Below are 25,738 nucleotides of genomic sequence, written 5' to 3'. Positions count from 1 at the left end.
ATATATGCAATCCACATGGTTTAGTTCAAATTGAGGGAAAGAACTAGATTTTGAAGTACAAATGAAGGTGTATGTCTCAAAAATATTCCACTGCCTTTAACCCCAGCACTCGGGAGGCAGAGACAGGCGGAGATCTGTGAGGGTGTTTCAGTATTTATAGTACCAGGGATTGAAGGCATGTGCTACCACCCTCTGGCTAAATTTATTTTTATTTATTTTTAGATTCTTTTTTCATTTTATGTGTACAATTGTTCAGCCTGCATGCATGTATGTGCACATATGTGACTGGTGTCTGCAGAGGTCTGAAGTTATCTGATCTCCTAAAACTGGAGTTAAGGACGGTTGTGAACCACCCTGCAGGTGCTGGGAACTGAACCTATGTCCTCTGCAAGAGCAAAAGCTTGAGCTCTGGATCACTGAGGCATCGCTCTGGGCCCTGTATTTTCTAAATAGATGCAGATGAGCCTGAGTATGGGTGTGTGTGTGTGTGTGTGTGTGTGTGTGTGCGTGTGTGCAGTACTCCCGGAGGACAGATGAGGGCACTAGAGCATCACACAAGGCAGCTGTGAGTGGGCCTGGTGAGGGTGCTGGAGACGGAACGGCGTCCTTTGGAAAAGCAGCATATGGTCTTAGTCACCTAGTCATCTCTGCAGCCCCCTTAACCTATCTTTGCTGGGTTCTCTGTAAAGCAGTGAGAAGAAGAAACAATCCCACTGTAGTGGCTGACGGCTTTCACAATACACGCTTACTTCCTCAGGCCCTTCAGGAACTGGAAGCATACATCTGTAACCCACCACTCAGAAGCCAAGGTGAGAGGATCGCTAAAGTTCAATGCCGACTGGGGGCTACTTAGCAACACCCCAGCTCAAAAATAAACGAATACACAAACACACCAAAGAAAAAAATAAACTCTTTAAAGTTGAAATGCACACAAATCAAGCATGCTAACTTCTGAATTTCACACTGTAACACTCTAAGTCAATGATTCTCAGCCTTCCTAATGCTGCAACCCTTTAACACAATTCCTCACCCTGTGGGGACCCCAGCTGTAACAGTATCTTTGTTGCTACTTCATAAATGTAATTTTGCTACTTTTATGAACTGTAATGTAAATATTGTTGGAGCTGGAGGTTTGCAGGAAGGGTCGCAACCCACAGGCTGAGAACCACACTGCTCTAGGTCACGTGAGAGTTTCTACTTTCTTTAAGTAGTTTTCTGGTGTGTGACAGGCAATCTTTTGCATATGTAATCAATTTTTATTGACTTACCCAGTAATTAAGATGTTAAGTTGGTAGGAAATACAAGTAAAATACTAGAATATTCTTATATTCTTACAGTGTAAGATGTTAAAGGTAAAATTTAAAGTCCAAATTGGTTCCTTGGATAGGAATTAATATGACAATAAAAATCTCAGTCTTTTGTGTTTTGTTTATTAATCAGAAATTCTCTCTTGATAGTATTCTTTTCTTGGAGTTTTTTGGAATGAAGAAGGCAAAGAGAGGTTGAGAGAGATGGCTCAGTAGTTAAGAGCACTGATTGCTCTTCCAGAGCGCCCAGGTTTGATTCGCAGCACCCACATGGTGGTTCACAGTTGCCCCTGACTCCAATTTCAGAGAATCTGATGCCTGACCTCCTCAGGCTCCTGCACACATGTGGTGTAAACACACACACACACACACACACACACACACACACACACACACACCTCTACCTCAGGTTACATACCCACAAAGAATAAACAAACACTTTTTTTTTAAAGAAAAGAGAAAAAAATCAAGGGAAGTTTTTTGCTTTCTTTTCTTGAACAACTTATTTCTTAGTCCTAGAAGCAACTGAGTAGATACAAAATTCCTCTTCCGGTACACTAAAGCATTTTGGGAAGCAGCCTGGGAGGAAGACTCACCTGTCCATTTTCGCCTCCTGCTGACAATAGGCTGCGTAGGAGATGATGTTTTCATGGCTGCACCGTTCAGTGGCCAGAGCACCGACATAGAGGATGAAGTCTGCATCCTGGACCCCCTCGTGGTCTAGCACACCCACTGCTCCGCAGGGCCACTTACCCTCTCGGCACACCCTGCATTGCTGCACACAGGAGCACAGAAAAGGCAGGGCAGACTTAGCTGAGCAGCACTATCAGGTGACTGCAGGCTGGAGATGCACATCACTCAACTCTCACTTATTCTCCCTCAACTCTCCCCCAAATCAGAAACTGAGCAGGCAAGCATTGCAAACCTACAGTCCCAGGACTTTGGGAGGCTGAGGCAGGAGGATCCCTTAAATCCATACCAAGCAATGAGGCAAGATTTCTGGCTCTTAAACCATAACAAGGACCACAAATCCCACCTCCTTTTCTCTGTTCTGTTCTTATCTCTTGTTAGAAATTTTTCCTAAGGCGAGCTCTCTGCCAAAACAAAAATCCCAATCAAGCCAAATCACAACAAGCCAAATTAAAAAATATCCAGGTTTAATGGGATTCCTGCACTCTCGGGTGGCCCCAAGGGGGAACCGGGAGGGGCCAGGACCTGGCATGCTGGGATTTGGAGTCCAGACCAATACACCTCTTTTTAGTGAATTTATTTCACTAAAAGTTTTAATTTATACTCAATGAAAATAAATGACCGCTATTTATAGAGGTCAATAAACATGGATGCAGAGAAAAAGAAACAAATGCTTTTTAAACCCCGAGACTAAGCTGAGCATAGTGATGAAATCCTTTAGTCCCAGCACTCGGGAGGCAGAGGCAAGCAGAGCTCTGTAAGTGCAAGTGCGAAGCCAGTCTGGTCTACAGAGGAAGTACTAGGACTGTAGGGTAAAAGGGACAACTGGAGCACCCTGACTCTGAACCCAGAGTCAGTAAAAGAAACATACCCTGGATCTGAGACCTGGGCCAGGAAAAGAAACATCTTTATCCCTGAACCCAGGATTAAAGACAAGTGCCCTGACTCTGAAACTAGTGTCAAAAAAACACACTGAAGCTAGAGAGATGGCTCAGCGGTTAAGAGCTCTTGCTGCTCTTCCAGAGATCCTGAATCCAATTCCCAGCAACTACATGGTGGCTCACAACCATCTGTAATGAGATCTAGTGTCCTCTTCTGGGCAGGACACTGTGAATACACAATGAATAAATAGACCAGAAGAAAGAAAGAAAAGAGGGAGAAAGGAAGGAAAGAAGGAAGGAAAGAAGGAAGGAAGGAAGGAAGGAAGGAAGGAAGGAAGGAAGGAAGGAAGGAAGGAAGGACACTTTGTCTCTAGAATCAGAGCCAGTGAAAGAAATATGCCCTGGTCCTAAGATTAGAGTCAAAAAGCTAAAAAGGACCAGTGAAAGAAACACAGTTTGGCCCTGAAATCAGAGCCATCTCTGCCCCTGACCAACTAACCAATCCCTCCCCAGGGAGACCTGGGAAAAGTCTGCCCCTAAGAAAACCTATATAAACCTCTCCGCCCTTCCAGTTAGCCATTTATCCCTCCCAGGCAGAGGTAGCCTCTCTCCTAGACTCCTCCTTCCCAAATAAATCTCTTTCTCAAGAGTCGCAGGTGCAGAAGAACCTGGCTGGGACATCACCTAGGGAACTGAGCTGAAATACTTGCTGGGACGTTCCCCTAAGGGCCTGAGCAAGGTGGAGCAGAACAGAAGAACCTTGCTAGGACGCTCCTTAAGGAGGACTGATTGATCAAGGCTGGGCAGAAAAAAGTAACAACTTTTTTTCCCCCGGAGCTGGAGGAGATTGCTACATTTCTTCACCTGCTTCCCCTTTAGCAGAGTGTTAGCAAAAAAAAAAAAAAAAAAGAAACATCTTGGGCCAGATAAGCCGCAGATCAGCTAGGACATTCCCCTAAGGGAACAGAGCAGAGCTCAGCTTTTTCTCCAGGAGAAAAGCAGGATCACTGTATCTTATGGGGAGACCATCCCCTACCGCACCCCAGCTTCAGGTAGTCTGGGTTCCCTATCTATAGTCAGGGCACCTTTGCTCCACAGCTGAGCACCTTTTGCAGCTTTGCCCCTCCAGAGCTGTCCAACTGCGGCTCTAAGTATAGCCTGGCTTCCCAATAAGTCAGGATATCCCTGCAACACTACAACTGTAACACATTTCCCTATAAGGACAGCCAGGGCTACATAGTGAGAATCCATTTCAAAAACAAAGGAAAAAAAAAAAAAAAACCAAACCAAAACAACAAAACATACCCCTGTAGCTAGGTGTGCTGGTTACTTCTACTTCTAGGCCAACTTGCTACAACCTAGACTCCCAAGAGAAGGCAGCCTCAAATGAGGAGTTGCCTAGAGCATGCTGGCCTGTGGGAGGTTAACTGATATAGTGGGCTCAGCCCACTGTAGGTGGTACCATCCCTAAGCAGGCGGTCCTGAACTGTAGGTAAGCTGAGCAAGGGTCCAGCTATAGTTCCCTGGAATCCCAACCAAGTCCATCTTTAGAATGCTCGCCTTGACGTCCCTTAATGACCCGGAACTGTAGGCTGCAAGAAACCCTTTTCTCCCCAGTTACTTCTGGCCAGGTATCTGTCACACAGAATGTGACAGAAATGAAAGTTGAACATACCCACCCACCCACACCCACACATACACACCTACACCCACCCACACCTACACCCGCCTACACGTCATTTGTGCTTGCAGTCTAAGGTGATATCCCTCTCTGCTCATCTCACTGTGCTTTGCAACAGCTGTAAACAGTCCCTCTTGTTAAAATGCCTATACCTGTAAACAGTGAGGGGCTGGTGAGAGGCTCAGCAGCCAAGGGTGTGCACTGCCAGGCCTGAGCACCAAGTGCGATCATCAGTACCCACATGGTACTGCAGCCCCTGGAGCTGGAATCACGGGTGGCTGGTAGCCCCTCACGTGCACCAAATGCACCAGTCTAACAATAGCAGCAAATGTTCTGTCTCTCCAGCTCCTCCCCCAATCCCATCACATGTAACCCTTAACGGAAACCATTAGGAGCTGGAGAGATGACTTAGTAGTTAGTGGCACATACGGCTCCTACAGAGGACCCAAGCTCAGTTCTTAGCACTCATGTTAGACTGCTCACATCTGCCCGAAAGTCCAGTACCAGGGGATCTGATTTCTACGGCCTCTATGGGCACCTATGCTCATAAACATATATACATATATGTTTATTATTAAGTTAAAAATAGTTTTTTTGTTTTTTTAAAGAAAGAAAACCAGGGCTAGAGAGCCAGCTCAAAGGTTAAAAACACTGGTTGTTCTTCCAGAGAACTCAAGTTTGATTCTTGGCACCCACAGGGCAGTGCACAACTGTTTTTTCAACTCCAGTTACAGGGATCTAATGCCCTCTTCTGGCCTCCCCAGGTATTGCACACATCATTCAGGCAAATCAGTTATTCAAAATAGAAAAAAATAAAAATACAAATTAAGCATTTTGAACTGTATCTGGATTGTTTAGTGTGTATATTCCTCCAGATACTCCTTTTTCTTATTTATTTTGCTTTTTGAAATAAGTCTTGCTATGTAGCCCAGGCTGGAACCAAACCCTCTGAGAGCCTCCTGCCTCTGCCCTCTAAGTGCTGTGACTAGACATTATTGCTGCACCTGGCTCACTGCATGGGGTTTTGTTTTCTTTCTGCATATGCGATCTGTACTTTTCAGATAAACAAGCTAACCAGACCTACTTACTGACTTCCAATTTTTCTTCTTTCAGTTAAGAGCTTAAATATCACTTCAAGTCAGTACTGACTGACTTCATTTTTTAACCATTCCATTTTATAGCTGCACTGTAATTTAATAACCTAAATAGGTCTAGTTATAATTTCATAAAGAACACTCCTGAACACATATTATACAATTGCTATTATGCCTTTTTTGAAACAGAACCCTGCAAGGTTGCCCCAGCTGATCTTGAATTCATAGGCTCAAGTGATCCTCTTGCTTCGGTAAATCTGGAGGCCTGTGTCACTGGGCCTGGGCAGCTGCTAGTATTATGGAATAAAGTTCAAACTTGGGTTGAAGCTGACAGTTTGTATTTTAGGACACATTAAATTGCCCATTTAAAGTGCTAAAAGAAATGTTCCTGAAAAAAACAAAACTACAAAAAAAGACAGTTTTCAAGTAAACAAGCAGCCCAGGCACAAATGTGGACGGGTCAAGGAAAAGATCACACAGGCTTGCAAAGCCGTGAGGAACAAAGCCAGACCCCTAACTGTGCCCAGTTGTTGGTAGGAAATGGAGTCTCAGGATGGTGGAGTGCTTGCCTAGCATGCAGAGCGTCAGGCTGGCTCCAGAGCGCCACAAAAACCAAACAAATGAGTTACTGTGCCCTGGCGCTGTCACCGGAAAGTTTGCTCCGCTTGCTCCGGGGACTGGGCACCTCCCGTTTACTCTGGGAGGGAAAGCCCTGCTCAGCGCAGCGAGCCTTACCTGGAGATGCTCCTCGGGCACGGTAACGGGGCCACACTTGGTGTGCACCGCACACTCCCCTGTGCAGTACCTGTGCGGATCATTCTCCTTCCGGAGGTACTGGTTTGTAGCGCATTGTCTTTGTGTTATCCACACATCAAGAATCACAGGAAAGAAAGAACAGTTCACAGCAGTTAAAATACAGCCACACGCTGGTAGCCACTGTGCTGCCTGCCACCAATCACCTTTTCTCCACCACCACGGAACCCAACTCTGAACCATCAGCCCCAAATAAGCCCCGCCCTGGTCACGGGACTTTATTAGCCAACAGAAAGTAACTATACACCTACTACATGACTTCACTAAGAATGGTTACTGTTAACTAGGCAGACAGTTCACTAAGACTTCAGTTTTTAGGGAGTCCTCTTGACTTGGGGTATCAAACACCTCATAAAACAAATAGTACAACCATGTGGAGGAGGAAGGAGGCGTGTCGACAACAGCTTACAGTGAAAGGGGTCATTCAGCAGGGGCTTCTTCAACCCTTTTAAGTTCTGTTTCTAAATACACGTAATAAAATTCCACTATTAATGTCATGCATTGCCACATGGCAGAAAGGGCAGTCACAGAGCTAACTGGACGGAGAAAGTGATCACTGATGTCTCATACCTGCTAAGTAAGATCCTGCCGGCAGGTCGACGAACCTGAAATGTTTTCTCTAAGTAAGAAATAGCTTGGGGGAAGAGTTTGTTCTAGGTAAAACAGAAAAACTTAGTTAGAATCACAGTCATGGGATACAGTGTGTTTAAGAAAATAAGCATAGAGTATTAATGGCTTTAAGACCGAGGAAGAAAACTCCTAGGGTTCTAGAATACAGACACCTGTCTGAGGTCATGTGATGGCAGAGAGTGAATCCAGGAGGAAAAGACAGATCGTGTTCTAGTGGGGTTTGGGAATACAGCATTAGGAACTTTCCCAGTTCCAACTCACCCACCCGAGAAAACATAACCGCAGCTACTGATGACTGAGAACATTAATGAGGATGTACACTCCAACTACTAGTAACTATTTCAATTCAAGGTTGTTTTAGATTCTGGTATTAAGGTGGCTTATGTTAAGAAAAATCTTATGTAGAAGCTCATTAAGTCTGTGGGCCATAGAGAGCTGGCTTAGTATGCATTGTGAGGCTCCACCCACAGTTAAGGACCGGTGAGGACTGGCGAGACGGCTCAGCAGGTAACTGCACCTGTTGTTGAACACTGAGAATCCTATTTCCATCCCAGGAACCCACGGAGCAAGGGGGATCAAACCCTGAAAGCTGTCCTCTGACCGTCACTGTGCCTGTTTGTGCACAAGCATGTGTGCATGCACACACACACACACCATGAGGAGGTGGACTCTATGTAAAAACAAAAACTAAAAAATCTCTGGAGCCGGTGAGATGGCTTAGTCATAAAGGCATGTGCCAAAAAAGCCTGATCCCTGATGGACGTAATTCAGCCTTGGGAACTGTGACGGAACGAGAGCCACTTCTAAAATTCAGCCTCTGACTTCTCTGCGTACTCCTATACTCACATACACACACACAGAGTAAAGCGGAAATAATAATGCCTCGGCCAGGTCACACTGCCACGCCAGTCAATCCTCATGCAGAGAATGCGAAACTGCCCTTTGTGCCCACCCTGTCCTCAGCATGCTCTGCTCCCTCAAAACTTGACAGACTGACGATACCAAATTATAAAATGATTAATTTAATGTTAAATTCTAAGTTTTGCTAAGCATTATCATAAAACACCGTTATTAAAATGAAAAATACATTTACTACCAAAATCTTTTCTTCATTCACAAGCCAGTCACGTATACATTGTTCTTTTTCATGGGAGAATTAGCACATAATAAAATGTACCTGTCTAAAGTATCTACTTCACGAGTATTTATTATTACATACCTTTACAAGGTATCTTTTCTCTGGGAGCAGCCTGAAAATGATGAGAAAAACGTAAGAACTGGCGCTCTAAGGGGTGGTGACGTAGCTCATAAGGGGCGGTAGGATACTCGCCTAGTGGGAACTTCTACCACACAAGAAGAGCACGGCCACCCTAAGTCACAGCACATCCTAGCTCTCTGATTATATCTCAAGGGCCCTAGGACATTCCCCCAGAAGCACACAGTTGCATATTTGGGAGCTTGTCTTCCCGAGTCTCAGCTTATCGCAGCGGGTCTGTGAGACATCACCCTGTGCCCAAACACGGAATGAAGTCTAATAGCACACATCTCGCTCACGCAGACGGTTAGGCTGGAGAAAGACACGGATCGCTCTACTTCAGACTCGTCTGCCTGCTGTCTGGACCGCTCTTGGATGACATCCCATTACATACAGCATCTACCTAGCAAATAATTCTCCAAACTTCCTTATTATTGTTCATATTTGCAGCCCCTCTTATTTTTCCTTTAAAAACTTACTGACAAGTGTCTTCCAGGCCTTCAGGCAAGTAAGGCTGAATTTGTTCTCCTTAAATTATTCACAATAAACAGATTTTAACTACATACTATGGCCTTTGCCTACTCAGAATAAAACGTGATTTCAACTCAGTTCTATTTAGAGTTACTTCTAGTTCTTTTAGAGTTATTTCTAGCTCTATCTATAGATACTATGTTAGATAACCACAAAAATATCTTTACTCCTTAGACTGACAGGAGAAAAAGATGACATGGTTGAGACAGGAAGATGGGGAGTTAGTGTGAGGCCAGCCTGGGCAACATAAGGAGCGACAGCTTGGGCAGCACGGTAAGATGTCTCAAACCAACAATACACGAATGGCAAAGGAGCGGCAAACTTACTCTTCAATGCTTGCATCGTAGACAGTCTTGATTCGCAGGTGCCCATCAGTGTCTCTCCTGACCACATGATTCGTCTTAAGATGAACCTTACTTATGACCTAGAATAAGGAATAGTTTGAAAACTCTTTTAAAAAGGTTGTTATGACATTTTTCTTTATATAAGTAGAATTTAAATATAATGTGTTTATTTAACTACCCAATTGAGACCTAAACAAAATTAATGAGCCAAGTTTAACTACGATATACCCCTAAAGTCCCTTACTTTACATTCTAAGATGTTAGTCCTGCACACCCAATGTTTCCCAAGCAAATGCTATCGTCCGACAGATAAGTATTTTGAACTTGAGTGACGTGAGTAAATCACCATAGTAACAGCAGCTGCCAAAAAGGCTTGGGCTTTGCTAATATTTGCAGTTTGTCACATAGAGTCTAGTTTTGCTGATTCCAAGTCTTTAGAAAATGACAAGAGAGGCAGACCATTATTCCCAGCACGGGGGAGGCAGGGGCAGTCTATTTCTGTGAGTTCAAGTCCAGCCAGAGCTCCAGAGTGAGTAGGGAGACTTTGTCTCAAAAAAGGAAAGAAATGAGCCTTGTCTCAAAAAAGGAAAGAAATGACTAAGAGACTAAAAGTGTAAAAGTGTAAGCGTGCACACGCGTGTGCATGTATGTGTACACCCAGATGCACATGTGTGCACACAAATGTGGCGGCAAATGCCCTCCACCTTGTATTTTGAGACAGGGTCTCTCACAAGCTTGGAAGCTGTCACGTAGGATAGGCTGTTTGGCTAGTAAGCCCAGCAGTGCCTCTGTCTCTGCTTCCTCAAGGCTAGGGTTGTATGTATGATATTCATGTCTGTTTCAGTTTTTTTTTTTTTTTTTTTTTGGTTTTTCGAGACAGGGTTTCTCTGTGGTTTTGGAGCCTGTCCTGGGACTAGCTCTGTAGACCAGGCTGGTCTCGAACTCACAGAGATCCGCCTGCCTCTGCCTCCCGAGTGCTGGGATTAAAGGCGTGTGCCACCACCGCCCGGCCTCTGTTTCAGTTTTAAACCAGGTTTTAGAACACTAAACTCAGGTCCTTATGCCTGAAAGGGAAGCTCTTCACCAAATGAGCTATCACCCCAGCTCTAAAGAACCTTAGGTCACTTTTTAAAACTTCATACAAGAGAGTGCTTCGTTTATCTTTTCCCTGGGTATCATTTACATGACCCCTACCCCTTAGGAGAAATAAAAATTACAAAGGTTTAGGGGCTGCAGAGATGGTTCAGTGGTTAAGAGCACTGGCTGCTCTTCTATAGGACCAGGGATTCAGTTCCCAGTACCCTCATGTCAGCTCACAACTGTCTGTAGTTCCAGTTACAGGGGATCCAACATATAGAACAGGCCACAGACAGACTGCAGAATCCAGAACATAAAGTTTAGCACTAACATCAAAAATGGACATGGGAACTGCTGGCTTCCGGAAATGGAATGGTAGTTTCATATACATCATATATTATCACATTTGGAGGAAATATTTGAAAGGAATATGACTTGAGGCTAAATCCCAACACCTGGGAAGTGGAGGCAGGTAGAGGCTACAAAGTCAATTCCAGGCCAGGCTGGGCTGCATGAGCTGCTGATTCAGAAAATGAAACCACAAAGGAATACTATCTGAAGGCACTGGAGGACGAAAAGGCACAGCTTGTAAGAACCTACTTAATATAGAAACTGGGGACTGGAGAGGTGGCTCAGTGATTAAAGAGCACTGGCTGCTCCTCCAGACGACCTGGGTTCAATTCCCAGCACCCACATGGCAGGCAGCTCACAACTGTCTGTAACTACAGCTCCAGGGGAACCGACACCCTCACACAGACACACATGCAGGCAAAACACCAATGCACATAAATAAACCTCATCTATATAGTGCACTTCTGATTTATAAGGCTACTTTCCCCCTGGGAACACACCCCATTCTGGTTTTGCATAGGTGACAGAATGCAGACAGTCTTACAAGCTTGCTGGGTAGAAGTGTTCAGATCTTCCAGCACCACAGTTACAGGAGAAAGACTGCCAGAGGGGCAGCCCACAGCGAAACTACCTAATGAAGACTCAACAGCCATCAGCACAGTGTGACCCATGCTGAGGAAGAGGAGCAGAAACTAACCCTATGGACCAGGTGTGTGTGTGGGGGGGGGGGGTTAAAAGAACACTGACTTAAATGAAAAGCTCACTGCAGAAGCTAAAGGACCAGAGTCAGGAATGATGCTGCACTCTGGAAACTGAGGCAGGGGGATTGGGAGTTCAAGGCCAGCCTGCTTGAGCTACACAGCAAGTTCAAGCCAGTCTGGACTACAGTCTTAAAGAAAAAAAACCTAGAGACAACAAAAATATCAGATGGCGTTCAGAGGGGCTATTCGATGAGACTTAGAAGTCAGTTTGAGCTACACAGCGGATGCAAGGCTAGCCTGGTTACGGAGACCCAGTCTCAATAAAATTCGTAAAATAATGCAGCTGAAAGACAGTGTCATGATAAACGCTACAGCCCTGCAAGAAGGCACACGGTGTGTGAGACAGGGGCAGGCATATCAGACCTCCAGCATCCTCCAGCTCACAACTAGCCAGGGCTGTATGAAACCCTGGCTCACAAAAACGGCAAAGCAAACAATCACAACACAACCACTTAATAGCCTGGCTCATAGAGTAAACAGCCTACACACCACATTCTTGGAAATGACTACAAAACCAGCAGGCTGAGATTTCTGAGCTGAAATGGTTTTTCTCGGTAAAGCTTTCTTGATACAAGCGAACCGCCAATCACACCATGCAGTCCGGTCTCAAGTGCTTGTCTACTCGCAGAGGAGCAGGAACCACAGGATTGCCTCCAAATGAAGGACTCAGAACAACACAAATGTTATCTCAAGGTACTTAGGACTAAATTACACTGCAGGGCAGGTCCGAGAGCTAAGTGTAACCGGAGCAGAACTTGGTTAAGCGCCAGGATACAGGGCAGATAAGGCGTTCTGTGGAAATGGAAAGAACATTCTACTGGGCTGGTTTGGTTAGGCAGATCTGAGGTTGAGACCTGAACTAAGACCAAAGGAATTTAAACTGGGAGAGAAAGAGGTGGAAAGAGGAGCAGACTTTGCAGGGGTAGGTGGATGGGAGAAAGACAGCACAGCGATAAATAACTAGAAAGCAAAGCCGGAACTTTGTCTCCAGAGACCTCTCAGCAGTCCTCAAGAGCAGTTGTCTTGTTCTCCCATAAGCCGCTTCAAGTCTTCAAATAAGCGGTTCCCGGTGTGGTGCTTGGGGGAGCAGCATCAGGATGTAGGGATCAGAACCGTGGGGATCCATGCCAGACCTCCTGAGTCAGAAAGTGAGGGAGTGGGGCAGCAAGCTGTTTTAACAACTGCTTCGGTTGCTTATTCTGGTGCTCGCCCAAGTTTGCAGGGCTCCTGGCTAAGAGGAACGGGAAGAGGACAAGTGTCTAACTCCTGCGCTCTGTCGGGAGCAGGGGCTGACGGCGGACCGGCGCCGGCTTCCTCCTGCAGAGCACCTGCAGTCCACCGCCCCGGACGCCACACCCTCCGTGCTACCCCAGCACGCCCTCGCCCGGCCCGCTCGCGCCCCGCTGCGCCCTACCTCAGTGTCGGAAGGGACGTGATGCCGACACGGCGGCGAAGTGCTCAGGGAGACGGGAGCAGCCGCGGCGCCGGCCGGGAGCCCGCCCAGCACGAGCAGGACGCCTCGCACCCACAGGCAGCCGCCCCAGCGGCCCCGCGGGCCTGCTCCCAGGCCGCCCGCTCCTCCAGCCCCAGCGGCCGCCATCTTCGAGCCGGCGTCGTTACCATGGAGTGCGACGCCTCCCCGCCGCCGCCCGCCCTGGCTGCGGACAGGTGGCGGGCCCTCAGCCGCCTCGCCATTGGCGGGCATTACGCCGGGTCCGGCGGAGGACCGGGGCAGCGGCGTCCGCGCGAGCGTCGAGCAGGCCAATGAAGGCCGCCAGGCAGCCCACGTGACCCGGGCTGTGGGAACCCAGGGCTAGCGGGGATTAGTGCGGATCCGAGGGGCGTGGGGGGGGGGGCGGAAGCCGCTCGTCCTACTTCATTCACCAGGACGCTTATGGTCTACTGAACCAGATGCCTTTCAGTCCTTTGCAGCCCCATCGCTTAAGCTGCCTAGACAACCGACTAGGGTTACGGCATTTGTCGGGCAGTATTAATCCAGGAAAAGTTGGGTCGATCCTAACTACGTCATGTTTGAAGTCTTTGCAAAGCTCATTTCCATGTCATAAGCCATTCCTTACACCTTTCTCTACTTAGCTAAGATGCCTGATTCTTACGAAGCACTCCACAGGGCCTCTTACCCAGTGTTACTGCCCACAGCGCCAAACGCTTCAACTCCTGTTCATTTACAACAGGCTGCGCAACCTTGTGAACGCCTATTCATCTACTATCATTGAAACCTTCAGAACCAACTGCTTTTAAAATGGAAATTAAAAAATTAAAGAATTACCGTTTACGGAACCCACTCTACTTCAGTTGTCAAAACTGTAAGATCACAAATCCCACCTGACTTCAATTTAGTTGCCAAGATAACCCAAAAATATTAATCTTTTCACACCGGTTAATTCTCAGTAACGGAAAAACGTTCATTACACTACCCCTGACCTCTGGTTTCTGTTCACCCGAGTTAAAAGGTTGGCTCCATTCACACCGTGTTTTCTTTAAACACATACGTTACACGTTACAGCATACTTTCTCTACTCCTGAGATTGCTGGTCACATCCTAACTGAGCCTCAAACACAAGTTGCTTTGACTTTTTGAAAAAAATTTCCATTGGAATAAGCTCAAGACTGGCACTTCCTACCCTTAAAACCTAGATTTCTCCAATGTGAATTCCCTTAAGGATCTAGTGAGCTAACCTACATTTGTGACTGGATTGAGAACATATCTAATTCATTTCTAAGTTGCTGCTCTTTTGGAGAACACACTCCCAAATAGGACTTGCAGAATGTCAACTTCAGCTGGAACCAGTCTTTCCCCCAACATGGCTCCTAGGACAATCATCTTACCGTGGGAAGGACTCAAGACACTCTAGTGCTAATAGTCCAGGCCCTTTGCAGTTCAGACTGGTTAATAAAACCGCTCCTAGCAACCACACATGAAGATGTCTTCATGTCTTGTACATCCTCAAAAATACAAGTAATTTACATCTGTGCTTACTCTTTTAAAAATATGCACTGCACTTTAAAATCAAGGAAAGCCGCGGGGCGGTGGTGGCGCACGCCTTTAATCCCAGCACTCAGGAGGCAGAGGCAGGCAGGCAGATCTGAGTTCGAGACCAGCCTGGTCTACAAGAGCTAGTTCCAGGACAGGCTCCAAAACCACAGAAAAACCCTGCCTCGAAAAACCAAAAAAAAAAAAAAAAAAAAAAATCAAGGAAAACACACCCAAGCCATGCCATCCAAGTGCTTCATTAAGTTCCATCCGAGACCTAGTATGAGTCAATACTTCAGTCTAGATTCACCCAGCATGCCCAGCATTTAAGCATATAAAACTTTGAGACAGGCTCTCACCACACAGTTCTGGCATCAAACGAGTACACCACTTCACCCAGCAAAACTTTTCGTTTTTTATATTTTTCGAGACAGGGTTCCTCTGTGTAGCTTTGGTTGCCCTGAAACTCTTGTAGACCAGGCTGGCCTAGTCAGAGATCCATCTGCCTCTGCCTCCCTTTAGTCCCTCTGTTGGATTGCCACCACCTGGTGACAACTTATCTTCTAAACATATGCATCTGCCCAGTACTGACCATTATATAGAATTCCCTTCCACTCTGAAAATGCCAGACAACTCCCACTACCTTAAACACAGGGAAAACTTTTAGGACAGTTCTGGTGAAAAAAAAAAAATACAAGAGCACAAATCCACTTTTATTTATTTACTTTTCATTGGTTTAAATCCGGGATGGGTACAGCATCTGGGGGAAAAAACAAAAACATTAGGTGAATATTGTGTACATCACTGAATACACAGTAAGGATCAATATCCCATTATCCTATTACTCATCCCCAAAATGAACTTGGTCTATATCCTGATAGTAAGGAAGTTTAGTTTGAATAGCACCTGGTATTTAGGAAACGTGTAGGCACCAACACTCAACATGTTCACCTAGCTGTGCCACATCCATCTTCTTCAATGGCCTTTCACCTCATTTTGAGATAGGCTGCTCTCAAGGAGAACCCACAGTTCACTGACACAGGAAGACACTGGGTCTTCCTACCAGACCCAGTGCTGGCATTTCAGACATACTGCCGTGTCTGACTATTTTGAGGCTTCTGGGGAAAGAACTTAGGACTTCATTCTTAGCTTTTACTAACTAAGCCATCTCCCCAGTCACAAGGACCAGTGCCCCTCCCATACTTAAGCACAAGGTGTTAATCCGGCTTCTGAACTGAGCTATCATCCCCAGCCCCCAAAACAGCATTCAAAGCATTAATAAAAATCTCCAGGGATGGTGAAATGGTTCAGTAGGCACAGGCATGACACCAAGCCTGGCCATGTGAGCTCCATGTTTTTGAACTGCCAAGTTGAAGAGCTGACCCCCCCCACAATTATCCTTTGACCTTCACATACTGCATACCCACACACATAAACATAAAATAGCCCCAAAATGTAAGTATTAATGTAAGGTATGCTGGCACTCAGTCTAACATTGCCACCATTTTAGTGTACTACAAATGGACCCTAACTAAAAGGAACAATTGACAAAAATCTTTTTGTTTTTCTGCATAACAGCTCTAGTTGTCCTAGAACAAGCTCTGTAGACCAGGCTGGCCTCGAACTCAGAGATCCTTCTGCCTCTGCCTCCTCAGTGCTGGGATTAAAGGCACGACCACGGCCCAGCTTTTTTGTTTTGGAGACAGGGTTTCTCTGTGTAACAGCCCTGGTTGTCCTGAAACTTACTCAGAGATCGGTCTGCCTCTCTCTGCCTCTGGGATTAAAGGTGTGTACTATCACACCTGGCTAAATAAATCTCATCTTAAATCTACGACCAGAGCCCATGCCCTGAGACCTAGAATGAGCATGCTTTCCACACATTTTGCCAAAACTGATATGACAGACATGGTAAACCATATAGCATCCTCCCACTGCCCCCCCAACATGTATGGCACAAGAGGAGCCTGATAGCAATGGCCTGAAACCCCACGGACTTGGGAGGCTGAGGCAGGAAGACTTTTTTAAGTTTAAGGCCTGCCTAGGCTAGGGTGCAGTTCAAGACCAGCTTGATCAGTTAGACCTTGTCTCAAAATTAAATAAAAAAGATTAACCTTGTCTATATAACAAGTGCCAGGCCAACCAGAACTACAGTGAGACCTGTTTCCAAGACACGACCTCAAACCCGTCCAAAACATCTCCCTGCCAGCTAGCTTTAGCTCTTAATTCATCCGATCACCCGCTTTCACTTTGCTTTATTCTACCAACAACCAGATGCTCCGTAACTTTTCACTTAAGTGACATTCACACAAGTTTTACACTCACAAAAATCTTTAGTGGTAGGTATAAGGTTCACCCCTCAAACTGACTGTGAGGCATCAAAAGGCAAATAAATAAATTTGTTTTGTTATCTGTACTCACCACACGGATTCTGTGTCCAATGGCTTTTGCAGGAAGGTTGCTTCGGAATTTGGCACGGACCATGCCACTGTTTCCATGGGCCCGAGTTACTTTCCCCCAGATCACTCTGGTTTTGTTTGGTTTGCCTCCAGGTGTCACTGTTTTGCTAGTTATGGGTGACAAGAAGCAGGAGAGCTCAGCGCCAATACAATCTGACACAAGCTCACTAATTCCCTAGGAGCCCTGGGCTTTCAAGATTTCCACACACAATTCCATAAGAAATTAAAAATACCAAACAATTTTCCTAAGATCATAACCACTAAAGACTGCGTGTGCTAAATACATGAAAACCTTGGAAAGACACGGGGGAAAAGCCTACTTGGGATAAAAGAAACAAGTGGAGCCTTGGATGCACAGGTTATCAGAGGACTGGAGTCCTGAGACTCAAAGGCAGCCCCCCTCTGCCTCCCAAGTGCTGGGATTAAAGGCACACACCACCGAGGCCTTCTGTTCACTTCCAAGTAGAAAAAGAGGGACAAGAGAACCCGTGCAGTATCCATTTTAAAACACACAAAATACTCCGAGGGACGAGTATGACTCGAAATACACGTAAAAGTATTCAGAGCAAAACTAAAGGTATTAACAGCTGTAGTCTTTAACCACGTTAGAGCCGATGCTGCCTAAATCCAATACCACCGGCCAAAAGGTGCCTCTCCAACTTCCCGTTCTTCATGCCCTGCCTCTAAGCAGAATCAACAAATCAGCATCAAATTTTCACTACCGCGTCTACTTTTCCAGTAGGAAATCATCAAGCACACTTACTTCTTTGCTTTATACACATAAGCGCATCTCTTGCCCAAGTAGAATTCAGTTTCATCTCGGGCATAAACGCCTTCAATTTTAAGGAGAGCCGTGTGCTCTCTCTGGTTCCGGAGACCTCGCTTATAGCCAGCAAAAGTGGCCTTGCACCACAGCCTGGGACACACAGAGAGTATTGTCAATAAACGTTGCGTCTTTCCATTTAACTTTAGCAAACCGCCACGACTTGCTTGAAGTAAGCCCGACTCAAGCTCTCTACAGCAGTATCTTCTCCCCCTCCCGCATTATTTTAAATTTAAGGTTTAAAAAGAAAGGAAAACCCAACTATACTGAGTCGCATACCTTCCAGACATACTGTCCTTTAGAAGTCCTGTTCCCAGCAGGCCTGAAAGCAAACAAGATCTCACATTAGAGCCACGGAGCGCGCGTTCCCACTTGTCACCTCCTGATCGCGAGCACGCGGGATGAACCCGGGAACATTCCAAGTACTGGGACCTCTTAACTCGGCCACGCATCTTTACGAGCAGAGCCTGGCGAAGTACTGTGACTTCTGAGAATGAATGACAACTTTCGACTCCGAAACGCGGGCAAACGCTACGTGTGGGTAAGACTCGCTGATGACCTAACTTCTAGAAACTCCGTACGGAACCCAGAGGCAAAACTCCGCCGAGCGCACAGGGCACCCACGCCAAGGCCCGGCTGAGCGGGGCCAGCAGCCTCCAGGACCCCGGCTCCCGGTAAACCGGGACGGGAGAAGCGAACCCCCTCACTCCTCGCCGAGGACCAACCGGGACCGGCCAACTCTCCTCCCCAACACCATCAGTCCTTCATCTCCTCCATCCCGCCCTCCCTCTCCCTGGAAGCCCCAGAAACCGATGGCGGGCAGGGTCTCCGAGATGCAGGGGCGTCTCGGTGAGCGATGCGGATGAACCCACCCCAAAAACCGGACCCCAAAGCGCAGCAGCACGAACGGTCCCCACCTCCACAGGCGCCAAGATGGCCGAAAGAGGAAGGCAAGGCCCGCCGCGCGGCCTTGTGGGAGGCTCGCCCCGCCCCTCGCCGCGCTTAGGCCGCTTGCGATCCGCCGGAAAGCCGGGGTCAGAGAGAGGCTCGACTCGGCCAAGCCGCGTTCAGGAACCTTACAGTCTTTTGCTGTTCTTTCATCTTTGTAAGCGGCAACACGTATTACTTAAAAAAAAAAAAAGGCAAAATTGTAGTCGACTAAGTTAAAGTCAAAGGTCCTACCAAAAATGGGGGCGGGGAGGCCTGCGCGTTGCCATAGCTACGCCTTAGTTTGGGTCCCGCCTCCTGCCGGGCTGCTAGAAAGGTGAGGAAAAGCAATGGGGTTTGCTTTGTTTTTCCCCATCTTCCCAGAATGAAGACTGGGATCCTATCATAGAGGAAAGAAAAATCTGGAGCACGAAGGCAGGGGAAACGCTCCCTTTTCTTTGTTTTTATCTCCCATCTAAACTTTATCTTTGAAGAAACAAACTGGACGGGCTGGAGAGATGGCTCTGCCTTTAAAGGCAAGGCTTAACCAAAAATATAAGAGACAAACATGGCATGGTAACCCTTGCCAGCTGATCTCAGCACTCACTCGGGAGGCTCAGGTAGGAGGATCCTGTCACAAATTCGAGGCTAGGCTGAGTTAGAGAGCGAGGTCCCATTTTAAACTACAGCAAACCACGGGTGGCGCGGTGCTTGCTTGTAATCCCAGGATTCTGGATGCTCAAGCAGGAGAATAGAAGTTCAAAAGCCATTGCCAGCTACATCGGGACTGCAAGGCTGCCTGAGCTATGTGAGACCCCTTCTTAAAAGGGGGGAGAGGGAGCGGGCAAAGTGAGAGATATTTTCACTCTTCCATTCTTTGCTTGACTTGTCGGGTGAGGGTGAATTTTGTAGACTCAGATTCACATTTCCTAACAACTCCATTAATTGGGGCTGACTGGTGGGCTCTCATGAATTCAGCAAGTAATTCACTTCATGACTGCCACTATGGAGAACGGTGTAGGCTTGAGGGCATTGTAGTAAATAAACACTTCTCCCTCTTGCAGCCCACATGGAGGAGCAAACTGAGCACGCTGGCTCTTGTGTCTGTAAGTCCTGCACTTGGAAGGCTGAAGTTTGAAGATAGCTCTCTGTTTCAGGCCAGTCAGAGGTACATAATCTGTACAGTGATATCCTGGGCTACAGAGTAAGACCCTCCATCTCACTCCTGCCCCCCACAAAAAACCAAGACAACAAGCAGACAGAAAAAAAAAAGATAAAGATGGGAGAGGCACACACCTGTAATCCCAATGTTATGCTTTAGATAAAACGCTACAGTTCCCCTAGGGGGTAGCCAGCAGGTCCCAAGTAGGGAGCCACACTGGTGGGTGAGAGACAGAGATAGATGTGCCACACAGAGTGTGAGGTTGGATATTTATATAGTAGGTTTGTTGTGCCCAGATTACGACCCCCAGAGAGAGACCACCAGAGAGGCCCAGACTGTAATAAGCAAGGATTAATCAGCACAATACAAACATGTTTGGATCTCATCTCCATCCCCATTACAAAGAGGTAGAGAGGAGTTGTGTCTCCTCTGTGGGGTAAGCTTTTAAAGGCATAACCACAAAGAGAATCTCTGAAGATGCTTTGGCACGGGTACAAGGACTTGCTCCCTCCCATTCTGTTAAGTCAGCTTTTTCCTTGTTTTTAGAGCAAGGCCACTGTTCTTGAGTTAGGCCATCTTTATCAGCCCTTACCAGGTGGCTGGCTGGACTAAGTGACCTTGTGCTCTGAATCTCCTTTGTGGGAGAGGGGAAGGCCACTATCTTCCTGGGAAAACGTTCTGCTAGGAAATTTCTTCTTGCCCCTTTGAGAATAAGGGGTGAGGCTCCTACAGGTTAGGGAAGGGAAGGGGAAAGAGGAGAGGGAGGGAGAAGAAGGACGGAGAGAGAGGCAGAGAGTGAGAAAGAGAAACGAGGGGAGGGGACACAGCAGCAGCTACCTCTTCAGGAGAGAGATGGAAAAGGAGATTGCCTTGGCGGGGCTTGTCTCCTAAAGGGACAGGACAGACCATTACACCTAGGATTTGAGAGGCAGAGGCAGGCAGATCTCTGTGAGTTCGAGGCCAATGTGTTCTATAGCTATCCAGTTACAGGATAACCAGGGCTACACAGAAAAACCCTGTCTCAAAAACCAATACAAAACCAAATGTTGAGGCCATTTGGAGGCCTGGCCTCCAGCTGCTCCTCCCTGTTAGTGACCTTTTCTTGCCCTTTTGATTTGAGCTTCTGAGAGCTGTGTCAAAGTTGTTTACCAACCCTGCTTCCTGAGCACACCTTGCCCTGGCCTTGACCGAGGATCAGGCGGTGGTCTTCACCTGTTGACCCACCTGGCTGGGTTAGGTATAAACACCTGTTGGCCCACCTGGCTGGGTTAGGTATAAAACTTCCATGGTGCTGTTCAATAAAGGGCTTCTTCTACCAGCAGCTTGAGAGGTGTGTATGCGTGTTCAAACCTGACGTCCTTCGGTTTCGGTTCCAGGCCGTGCAGGCATGGCAACCAAAAGCCTGTTTATGCATACATGTGTATCTCACTTATGCGTGGGTGCTTTCAGTGGTGAGAAGAGCCTTAGACTCCCTGGAGCTGGGTTCACTTGAGTTTCTTCTTAAAAGGATGAGGCTGGAGAGATGGCTCAATGGTCAAGAGCACATATTGCTTTTGGAGAGAGGTCTTGGGTTCGATTCACAGCATCTACATCATGAGTCTAACAGCTGTAATTTCAGTTCTACCGAATATTCTGGTCTCCTGCATGTACGTGGTGCACATAGGGATGAACTGGCACAGACATAAGTAAAAAAATAGCATTAACAGTAAAGACAACGTCTCATGCATCTTGGGCTGGCCCCACGCTCCCTATATTAAGCCAGGGATGGCCTTGAACTCATGATTCCCCCCCCCCCTTCACTTTCCAAGTACTGGGATTACAGGCTTTTGCCACCTTGCCCAGCTCCAAAGGATAATAACTTATTAAACTGATTTTCAGGATTAATACAATTTTTCTGAGGCTGGAGAAATGGCTCAGAAGTTAAGAGCACTGGCTGCCCTTCAAAAGGACACAGGTTCAATTCCCAGCAACCACATGGCAGTTCACAACTGGATCTCTGGTTCCAGGGGGGATCTGACACCCTCACACAGACATAAATGCAGACAAAATACCAATGCACATAAAAATTAATTCTTTAAAAATAAATTCATTTTTTTCTAATATAATCTCAATTTTTCTAAGTCAGGGCACAATAAATTCTATCTGACAACAGGGTAGATTCATTTAATTCAATATAGAGGAGAGAATTATAGAAAAAAGTAAATAACAAAATTAATCTGTTCTATAGTGATGTTCAATTCAAAATGAGAATACAATGACACATGCTAAAATCGTCCTTAAATTACCTGAGGAAGAGGCAAAAGGCTGCATGGCACATACCTTCTGTTTCGGCGGACCAGTAATAAGCCTGCACTCTGTGTGTCTGCTCTACTAAGGAGGAGACACACCACAGCTCTTGTAATTCTGTCATTGTTTTTCTCCTAGTGAAAAAGCATGAGAATAAAGAGAACGGAATTCAGCATTCCCTTGAACCAATAGTATTTCTTTCCCATTTCAGGTCACCGCATTCTTGTGAAATTATAAATCTATCCGAGAGGGCAGCAGAACTAAGGAATAATGGAGGGGTATGCTCAAAATTCCAGTTTGTTTGTACATATAGTATTACATTATATGTAACAATTGATTTCTATAGATTATCTGTTGCTATGTAGCAAACTGCTGTTGTGGAATATTACTTTAACAAGGCAAAGATGTGTTACATTTGTTTATCCTGCGGAATATTACTTTAACTATGCAGAGGTGTGTTACTTTTGTTTATGCTGCATTTGTTTCCCCTTGCCTGCCTAAGGCCCCTGATTGGTCTAATTAAGAGCTCAACAGTCAATAGCTAGACAGAGAAGGGATAAGTGGGGCCGGCAGGGTGAGAATACACAGGAGGAGACATCTAGGCTCGAGAGAGAAGAGGAATGAAGAGAATGGGGGAGAAAGAGGCCAGAAGCCAGGCAGCTGACAGACAGGAGAAACAGTGAAAGATATACAGAAGAAAAAAAGGTAAAAAGCCCAGAGGCAAAACATAGATGAAGAGAAATAGGTTAATTTAAGTTAAAAGAGCTAGCCAGAAATGAGCCAAAGCTAGGCCGAGCATTCATAACTAGTAATAAGTTTCTGGGTCATGATTTGGGAGCTGGTTGGTGGCCAAAAGGAAAAGCCTGGTACAAACTGCCCCCAAATTTAATATCCTAAAATATAAAGGTGTGCCAGTTCAGAGTTCCCGCGGGTCAGGTGTTCAGGAACAGCTTAACAAATGGCTCTGATCTGGGGTCTAGGCTACTTAGTCCTCTCATTGCTGGACAAATGCCGGACAAGAAGCAGTTTAAGGGAAGGAATCTAAAGCTTTGTTTTGGCTCACACGTTGCGGGGAGAGCCTGTAACGGAGGGGAAGGCATGGCTGTAATGGAGTAAATGGGACTGGTCCCATGGCATCTACAGTCAGGAGGTGGGGGGGGGGGGGCTGCTGAGACTCAGCTCCAGTTCTCCTTTTTATTCAGTCCTTTAAAAAAAACTATTTTTATTTTATGTGCATTGGTGTTTTGCCATGGGTATTAGGTCCCCTGGAACTGGAATTACAGATTACAGACATGTGGGTGCTGGGAATTGAACCGGGGTTCTCTGGAAGAGCAGTCAGTGCTCTTAGCCACTGAGCCATCTCTCCAGCCCCCATTTAGTCCATGTAAGGTGAGTCTTCCCATTTCAAGTAACCCTGTCCTAGAAAATCCTCCACAGCCATGTCTGGAGGTTTCTCTGGTGAGTCTAGAATCCAGTCAAGTTGACAATATTAACTAGATGGTTAAAGTTGGCCAGGGGCAGCTTAAGTGTCCCTGTGACAGACACCCGGCTTCCCTGGGAGCTAGCCTTGGTGTGAGAGGGAAGCTGCCTGCCATGCTCTGGAAATCACACTCTTCGCTCACCAGCCCCTCAGTTTCATCTGCTCAGTGTAGGGAAAACCACACACGCATGGGCATAAAGACCAGAAAGAACTGTTTGGACCACCTCGGAGGCTGGCTACCAAATCCTGTCTTTCAGTAATCATGAAGCACTTTTGATTAGCATCTAAATACATTACTTTCAAATAAAGTCAATTGTGGTTCAAATTCAAATTGTATTAGCATAGCCAAACAGCATAGGCCGTGTGGATTTAGCAGCCAGTCCATTGTCTTTGGTCGGTCCTACTAGAGGGTCTTTGCAGAACCCCCTGCCAACGCCTGCCTTATGTTTTTCAAGAGGTTGTGTTACAGGACAGTGAACCTCACAGGCATCAATCTACTTGCTACCCGCGTTTTGGAGGTAATATTTACTCATTGGCCACTGACTTCATCTTCCTTTTCTCCTGGCCTCAGGGACCAGTTGGAAGCCCTGGACTTCCCTTCAGAAGCTTTGCACACTGAGGTGACCATGGTGGTGACAGGAGAGCCGCCTGGTGCCATGGAGGAAGAGCTGGATAATGAGGAAGAGGAGGAAAGCTCCTCAGAAGTCATAGATTCGCTGTACCTTCTGGACGTGCTGAGGGTGTCTGCTATTCTGGAGGACATCGTTGACCAGCTGTCCATCCTGGGCTACATCATTCCCGTCCAGTACGAAAGAAAGCAGAGCGTCAACCAGGTCAGCACCCTGGCCCCCGTGCCTCCTTGTCTCCCTTCCTTTTGACCTCTCCGTTGTTTGTACTGCTTGTGGCATTAAACTTAGCTTGAGAAGCAGCACCTTTACATCAGATAACAGGCCTGATTCCAGTTGTTTGAGGTCTATGTCAAAATGGAAAACGTGGCGGGTAGCTCAGGTATGCTTCTGTAAAGCTTCTGTCCAAGAGCCCAAAGTAAGTCCGTGCAAACACAGCACCGACAGCCTTCAGTGTACACAGACTCTGGATCTCTGAATTCAACCAACCTCTGATTAGAAAAAAAAAAGTTTGGAAAAAGTTTGGTCTTTCCCCTTTGTCACCATTGCTAAAGAATTCAGTATAACAACTGCTGTACCTTGTATTCGCCACTAGAAGGCATCTAGAGTCTACTTAAAACAGAGAGCGTTTGCATAGATCGTATGCTAACATTGAACCAGCTTTATTTAAGGGGCTTGAGAACCCAGAGGTGCCCCGGAACCTATCCTGTGGATGTTGTTGGGCCACTGTGCGTATACTGAGATCGGATGTCCCTGTTGCCTTGGTTGCTAAAAGTCAACTGTATACTAGGGGGAGGAAATACATCTGGATCATATCAACAATGCTTTAATAAAAAATAACTCTTGTTGCTGAATATGTTGCAGCCTGATTTTTTGCAAATATCTGGGCACATTACCATGTCAGTTGTAAACAGAGACTGCTCGTTTGTTTCCCAACCGCCCAGCCCAGAGTAATCACACAGAAACTATTCATTTACAACACTGTTTGGCCAATGGCTCAAGGGTAGCTAGCTTTTATATCTTAAATTAACCCATTTCTATTAATTTATGTATCACCACAAGGCTCTTACTTACCAGGTAAGGTTCTGGGTGTCTTTCTCCTTTGGCAGCTACATGGCATCTCCTTGACTCCACCTACTCTCTCTAAATATCTCCTTTTGGATTCCCCACCTGGCTTTACTCTGCTAAGCCACTGGCCAAAACGCTTTATTGATCTACCAGTAAAAGCAACATATATACAGAAGGACACCCCACATCCGTTGGTAGTTTTATTTTCAATGGTGACTAGGACTTCTGGGCCCCATTGAGCGCCTGTCTGTAATCCTAGCACTGACAATGTAGAGACAAGAAGATTGCAGGGAGTTTGAGGGCAGCCTGCTCTACAGGTGAGTTCCAGGCCAGGCTGCTGAGAGGCACAGTGAGTAAAGGCACCTGGCATGATTCCGACCTGAGTGTGAGCCCTGGGACCCATGGTTGGAAGGAAGAGCTGATTTCTGTGAATTGTCCTCTGGCTTTCCCTCCCACTCCGGTCATATGTCTGCCCTACTCCAAACAGAAAGTAAATGTAACAA

At 46.4% G+C, this 25,738-nt stretch overlaps 3 protein-coding genes and 1 long non-coding RNA gene across 8 annotated transcripts in view; 1 reads left to right on the top strand and 3 right to left on the bottom strand.

Moving 5' to 3' along the window:
* Lmln (leishmanolysin like peptidase) overlaps positions 1–13,164 on the bottom strand; it is a 65,802-nt gene extending 52,638 nt beyond the window's left edge. The window contains exons 1-6 of the mRNA XM_050159836.1: positions 12,830–13,164; positions 9,209–9,306; positions 8,316–8,346; positions 7,037–7,119; positions 6,389–6,506; positions 1,904–2,082 (exon numbers count right to left, since the gene is read on the bottom strand). Coding sequence (XP_050015793.1) covers positions 1,904–2,082; positions 6,389–6,506; positions 7,037–7,119; positions 8,316–8,346; positions 9,209–9,306; positions 12,830–13,120 — 800 coding nt within the window. The 5' untranslated portion in view covers positions 13,121–13,164. The remainder of the gene's footprint in view (positions 1–1,903; positions 2,083–6,388; positions 6,507–7,036; positions 7,120–8,315; positions 8,347–9,208; positions 9,307–12,829) is intronic.
* Positions 13,165–15,099: 1,935 nt separating this feature from the next.
* LOC126512163 (60S ribosomal protein L35a-like) lies at positions 15,100–18,618 on the bottom strand. The gene is made up of 5 exons (XM_050159760.1): positions 18,559–18,618; positions 17,966–18,008; positions 17,627–17,779; positions 16,826–16,970; positions 15,100–15,167 (listed from the first exon to the last, which is right to left on the bottom strand). The coding sequence occupies exons 2-5, from the start codon at positions 17,974–17,976 to the stop codon at positions 15,144–15,146; spliced, it is 333 nt and encodes a 110-aa protein (XP_050015717.1). The 5' UTR covers positions 17,977–18,008; positions 18,559–18,618; the 3' UTR covers positions 15,100–15,143.
* A 56-nt stretch (positions 18,619–18,674) lies between these two features.
* Iqcg (IQ motif containing G) overlaps positions 18,675–25,738 on the top strand; it is a 29,656-nt gene continuing 22,592 nt past the window's right edge. The window contains exons 1-4 of one of the 5 annotated variants that reach the window (XM_050159756.1): positions 18,675–19,421; positions 19,678–19,781; positions 22,273–22,339; positions 24,113–24,374. In XM_050159756.1, the coding sequence (XP_050015713.1) occupies positions 22,332–22,339; positions 24,113–24,374 (270 nt within the window). In that variant the 5' untranslated portion in view covers positions 18,675–19,421; positions 19,678–19,781; positions 22,273–22,331. The other 4 variants (XM_050159755.1, XM_050159758.1, XM_050159757.1 and 1 more) reach the window with 4 other exon arrangements.
* On the bottom strand, positions 19,818–24,397 carry LOC126512164 (uncharacterized). Its single transcript, XR_007594936.1, has 3 exons — positions 24,264–24,397; positions 22,095–22,195; positions 19,818–21,445 (listed from the first exon to the last, which is right to left on the bottom strand). It is a non-coding gene; the product is annotated as an uncharacterized lncRNA (long non-coding RNA).

This window comes from Alexandromys fortis, unplaced genomic scaffold, assembly GCF_014885135.2.
Source record: "Alexandromys fortis isolate MF-2015 unplaced genomic scaffold, M_Fortis_MF-2015_v1.1 scaffold_119, whole genome shotgun sequence".
NCBI lineage: Eukaryota > Metazoa > Chordata > Mammalia > Rodentia > Cricetidae > Alexandromys > Alexandromys fortis.
The sequence above is the reverse complement of the archived record's forward strand: the minus strand, read 5'-3'. Positions and strand labels throughout refer to the sequence as shown.

What these genes read in the sequence shown, in the direction of transcription:
- LOC126512163 (XM_050159760.1), bottom strand. An exon ending in TATGTGTATAAAGCAAAGAA is followed by an intron (nt 16,971 to 17,626) that starts GTAAGTGTGCTT and finishes ACCCATAACTAG; the next exon opens with CAAAACAGTGACACCTGGAG. An exon ending in TTGGACACAGAATCCGTGTG is followed by an intron (nt 15,168 to 16,825) that starts GTGAGTACAGAT and finishes TTTTTCCCCCAG; the next exon opens with ATGCTGTACCCATCCCGGAT.